At 53.8% G+C, this 4,680-nt stretch overlaps 1 protein-coding gene across 1 annotated transcript; it reads right to left on the reverse strand.

Annotated features, from left to right (window-relative positions):
• Positions 1-370: 370 nt before the first annotated feature.
• LOC309603925 (olfactory receptor 14J1-like) lies at positions 371-1,306 on the reverse strand (the record flags this gene model as incomplete). Its single annotated transcript, XM_082338803.1, has 1 exon — positions 371-1,306. The coding sequence occupies one exon, from the start codon at positions 1,304-1,306 to the stop codon at positions 371-373; it is 936 nt and encodes a 311-aa protein (XP_082194929.1).
• Between the last annotated feature and the right edge of the window lie 3,374 nt (positions 1,307-4,680).

A 4,680-nucleotide genomic window follows, 5' to 3' on the forward strand; every position in this document is an offset into this window, starting at 1 on the left:
CCTAAGACATCGCCCTGAGCCCTACTGCCCTCAGCCCATGGAGAACACCAGCACAGCAGCATGGCCTCGTGGGGGACAACTTCCTCAGCCTGTTCCTGACCTCAGCTTTGGAAGAAGAGCCCGATCTCCAGACACCAGCACTGAGGAAACCCCCTTTTATTACAGAGATGTGAGACAGGAGGCCATCTCTACCGTCGAGCCAGACACATGTGCAAAGACCTTTTTGTCAGCCAGACTGGGTTTATGCCTCTGCAGAAGCAGAGTGCATGCAGACATTCCTGGAGAAACACAGTTATCACAGTTAAAATGCCCAAAGCACAGGAGGTTCCCCAGATACATTGGAAATCACATGGAAAGAGACCTGGGCAGCTTATTGCTGCTGAAAGACTACGGATTGAATGAGCTTCTTCAGTGCATCTTTGAGCTCCTGGTTCCTCATGCTGTAGATGAGGGGGTTCACTGCTGGAGGCACCAATGAATAAAGAACTGCCACCACAAAGTCCAGTGATGGCGAGGAGATGGAGGGGGGCTTCAGGTAGGCAAACATGGCAGTGCTGACAAACAGGGAGACCACAGCCAGGTGAGGGAGGCACGTGGAAAAGGCTTTGTGCCTTCCTTGCTCTGAGGGGATCCTCAGCACAGCCCTGAAGATCTGCACATAGGACAGCACAATGAAAACAAAGCACACGAAGACCACAAAGACACTAACCACAAGAAGCCCAATCTCCCTGAGGTAGGAGTGTGAGCAGGAGAGCTTGAGGATGTGGGGGATTTCACAGAAGAACTGGTCCACAGCATTGCCTTGGCAGAGGGGGAGTGAAAATGTATTGGCCATGTGCAGGAGAGCATTGAGAAATGCACTGCCCCAGGCAGCTGCTGCCATGTGGACACAAGCTCTGCTGTCCAGGAGGGTCCCGTAGTGCAGGGGTTTGCAGATGGCAATGTAGCGGTCATAGGACATGAGTGTAAGAAGAAAAAATTCTGCTGACATCAAGAAGACAAACAGAAAGAGCTGGGCAGCACATCCTGCGTAGGAGATGGCCCTGGTGTCCCACAGGGAATTGGCCATGGCTTTGGGGACAGTGGTGGAGATGGATCCCAGGTCAAGAACAGAGAGGTTGAGGAGGAAGAAGTACATGGGGGTGTGGAGGTGGTGGTTGCAGGCTACGGTGGTGATGATGAGGCCATTGCCCAGGAGGGCAGCCAGGTAGATGCCCAGGAAGAGCCAGAAGTGCAAGAGCTGCAGCTCCCGTGTGTCCGTGAAGGCCAGGAGAAGGAATTCAGTGATGGAGCTGGTGTTGGACATCTGCTGCCTCTGTGCACGGGGTCCTGTTCCTACAGGAAGAGTCAATGAAGCGTTAGGGGAGACTTCTCTGAGGAAAATCAAAGCCTTTCTCCTACACCTTCACCCTGCTACACTACACCCCCCACCCTGCCTACTCCTTTTCCAGGAGACCTTCCTTCAGCTCAGTGGCTGCAGCCCTGGCTGAGCATAGTGTGGGGAGCAGGGCCTCTGCCTACTGGCTGCTGAGGAGTCAGCCCTGCTCTGCAGCAGTGAATTCATGGGAACGGTCAGGGCAAGGACCAGTACTGGTGTTCAACTTTGTCAGATGAAACTGGTCCTAGTGCAGAAGGGCCTGTCAGCATCTGCACTCCCAGTGATAAGGAACGGGGATAGCGGATGGCAGTTTGAAATGTTTGGGGTTTTTAAAGCTCTCCCCATCTCACCTGGGGAGTGTTCTTGGATGTCAGAAAGCCTCAGCATTTCTGCTGCACTCAGGGAGAGCAGAGGGAGTCCTGCAAGGCAAAAGGATTTTCCGGGGCTTAGTGGAGACTGAGGGGAGCTGGTCTGTCCCTCCAACTTGTTCCCTCCAAGCTGCCGTGGGCTTGTTCTTCATGAGATGGGGGCTGATCTCACTCTTGTGTTACACTGAAAAAAAAAACCAAACAGACACTGCTGTGAGCAGAAGGATCCAGGGCAGACCACTAAATGTCTCATCCTTTCTCAAGTTCTCAGCACCCCACTTCTAGCCAAGGACACACATGGCTCATTTCACAAACCCAAAAGAACATTCTCTGTCATAGCATCTCTGCACTTCTCCATGAGGATTTCAGATAACACAAAGGTGCTATAGGACAGGTTTGCAATCTGGAGGGAAGTTGGGAAGGAAACCTCAGGGAGATAGCCAAGTGCCCTAACGACAACATCTGATTAAGGGAAAACCAGATTATTCTCCAGCCCCACACACTGCATTGCACACAGCCACAAAGGTTAGAGGAAAGCTGGGACACTTGTTCGCATGGACACACCTGCATGAAAGAACCCACAAAATCAGTGTGTGACTCTGCAGCTGAAACTCCACCTCCCCAGAGAGCCTGGCAGCAAGGAAATAACAATCACACAGACAAGTGGAGAAACAACAAAAAATATACAGTGAGGGTGTGGCTGAGAGAGGCCAGGGCAGAGGCACTGGGGCACTCAGACAGCGTTCCCCTTCCCCAGCTGTGCACACCACCTCCCATACACCACCATGGCCGGGCAGCTGTTCTCAGCCCCTGTGCTCTGCAGAGGGAACTGGGCCCGTGGCTGCAGAGCTGCACCACGGCTCTGCTGGAGCTCTGGCTGCAGAGGAGGTGGTTCACGCCTTGGAGCCCCCAGCCCTGAGGGCAGAGGCTGTGGTGGGTGGGAGAGGAGGCAAGGGGTCTTGCTCAGAGGAAGGGGTCTGCATTGGAGTGGATGATACGGAGCTTTCTGAATTCTCCCTCCCACAACATTTCTGGTTTTAGTTTCCTCTCATTCCCTCATCATCTCCCTGCTGCCTGGAGATTTTCATCCTGAGAGGTGTTTCCCTGTCCTATGTCTTTTCCCTGTCAGCGCTCACAGACCCCATCCAAACCTCTGTGCACTCACCTTGGCCCGACAGAAACCTGCCTGTTTGCAGGGCACTGGCTGGGTGTATGTTCCTGTTTGCAGGTGGAAAAGGGCAGGTGAGAAGAACCCTGATGGGTCCAGCAGAGGTGATGCTGGTGCTGTCCATAGGCAGAGAAGTAGTTGAGGGTACTTTAGGAGGCTCCCATCAGACTTACTGATCACTTGCTCGGCAGTCTCAGTGGATTCAAATTTGACAGATCCTTTTCCGTTCATCCCTTTTCCACTACCCCCCCACTCCAAGTACAAAACTGAAAACACAAATTCCGGAAATCTTCATTATCTTTATGGCAATCCCTGCCAGGACCTTCTCCTTGAAACATTCCTTAGGAAATATTCTGGGGGTGAACTGGAACTGTGAGCAGCCCTGACCCACGCAGCACTCTCTCAACAGCAGCAGGACCCTGCCCTCCCAGGGGTCCCTTCTTCCAACCACACATTCTCCCAACAGCACCGTTGGGAGCTTCCCGGGCAGGCTGAGCACTGACCCTGGCACACAGAGTGCTGGGGCACAGGGACCCTGCTCTGAAGGACAGCCCTGGGCATCCCTGGCTGTGCACCTGGCTTAACATCCTTGCAGTCATCCCCAGAGGAAGGCAGCCATCATGCCCTGTTCCTCTGATAGTGCAGCTTCACTGCCCTGCTTCTAGGGACTTACCGTGTCAAGGGCTGTGAAGATTTTGCCCACAATGAGCTCTCAGCATCCTCCCACTCCACACTGCCTTTACAGTCTCTCTGCCTCGCTCCTCTCCCCTCGCTGCCTGCAGGCAGTGCCCTCAGCCCTGCTGCCCTTTGCAGAGGAGCTGCTCCTGGGCAGAGCTGTCTCTCTGCAGGGCTGCCCACTTGCCATGAGCTCCCTGCATCCCAGGAGCCCAGCCCAGCTCAGCAGCAGAGGCCCAGCCCAAGGCACCACTTTCTCTGCCCCTCTGGGCTCCCTCCAGGTGTCCCTGGTGCTCCAGGGGAACCTGCTCTGAAACAGGCTGAATTAAAACACTTCTTTTCCCTCCCTCAGCTAGGGAGACACAATTATTCCCAGCACAGTCATTTCTCCTATCAGGAAAAGATTTGGGCAGGAGAATCAGCTCTCCTTGTCCCATCATGAGACAGGACAAGCAGACACTAACAAGGAGGGGTCTGCATTACCCCTGCTGAGGGAAGGGATGCAGATGAGTCAATAGACACATCTCATTTGTGGGTTTGCGGTCCTGGGGCTAGAAGGGGACGTAGCTCCTTCCCTTGCACAACACAAACCAACAGGAGGTGGGATTCCTCTTGCATCAGGTGTGCTGGTGGGCAGAGAATAGGCACCTGCATGGGAGCTCCTTGCCTCAGCTCCCATGCCTGTTAATGGAGATGGAGGGCAGGATTGGGCTGTTCAGACACAACGCCTGGTGACATTTAAGTTGTCAGGGGTGGTCAAAGATCTGTGCAGGCAACTGCAAGCTCTAATGGAGCCGTTCGTAGAGACAGGCCAACATCTGGGGGAATCCTCTTAGAGGCTGCTGGGAATTTTCTTTGGCCAACTGAAATGACAGCTGATGCCCAAATGAGGGCACCTGAACCTGCCCCCACTCATTATGTTCAGGGCAGCCTTAAGAGTTATTCATCTGAACCACTGGAGCCATGTGCCACAGGGAGAGCTCAGGCTCTCTCTTTCTCTTCTCCATCAGCCGTATTTACCAGGTCTCCACTCACTCTACTGGCAGTTGCCTCATGTTCATCCCCACTTTGCCTTACAGAGGTCCGGGTGT

Source organism: Platalea leucorodia, assembly GCF_965183815.1.
Source record: "Platalea leucorodia genome assembly, contig: HAP1_HAP1_SCAFFOLD_259, whole genome shotgun sequence".
Lineage (NCBI taxonomy): Eukaryota > Metazoa > Chordata > Aves > Pelecaniformes > Threskiornithidae > Platalea > Platalea leucorodia.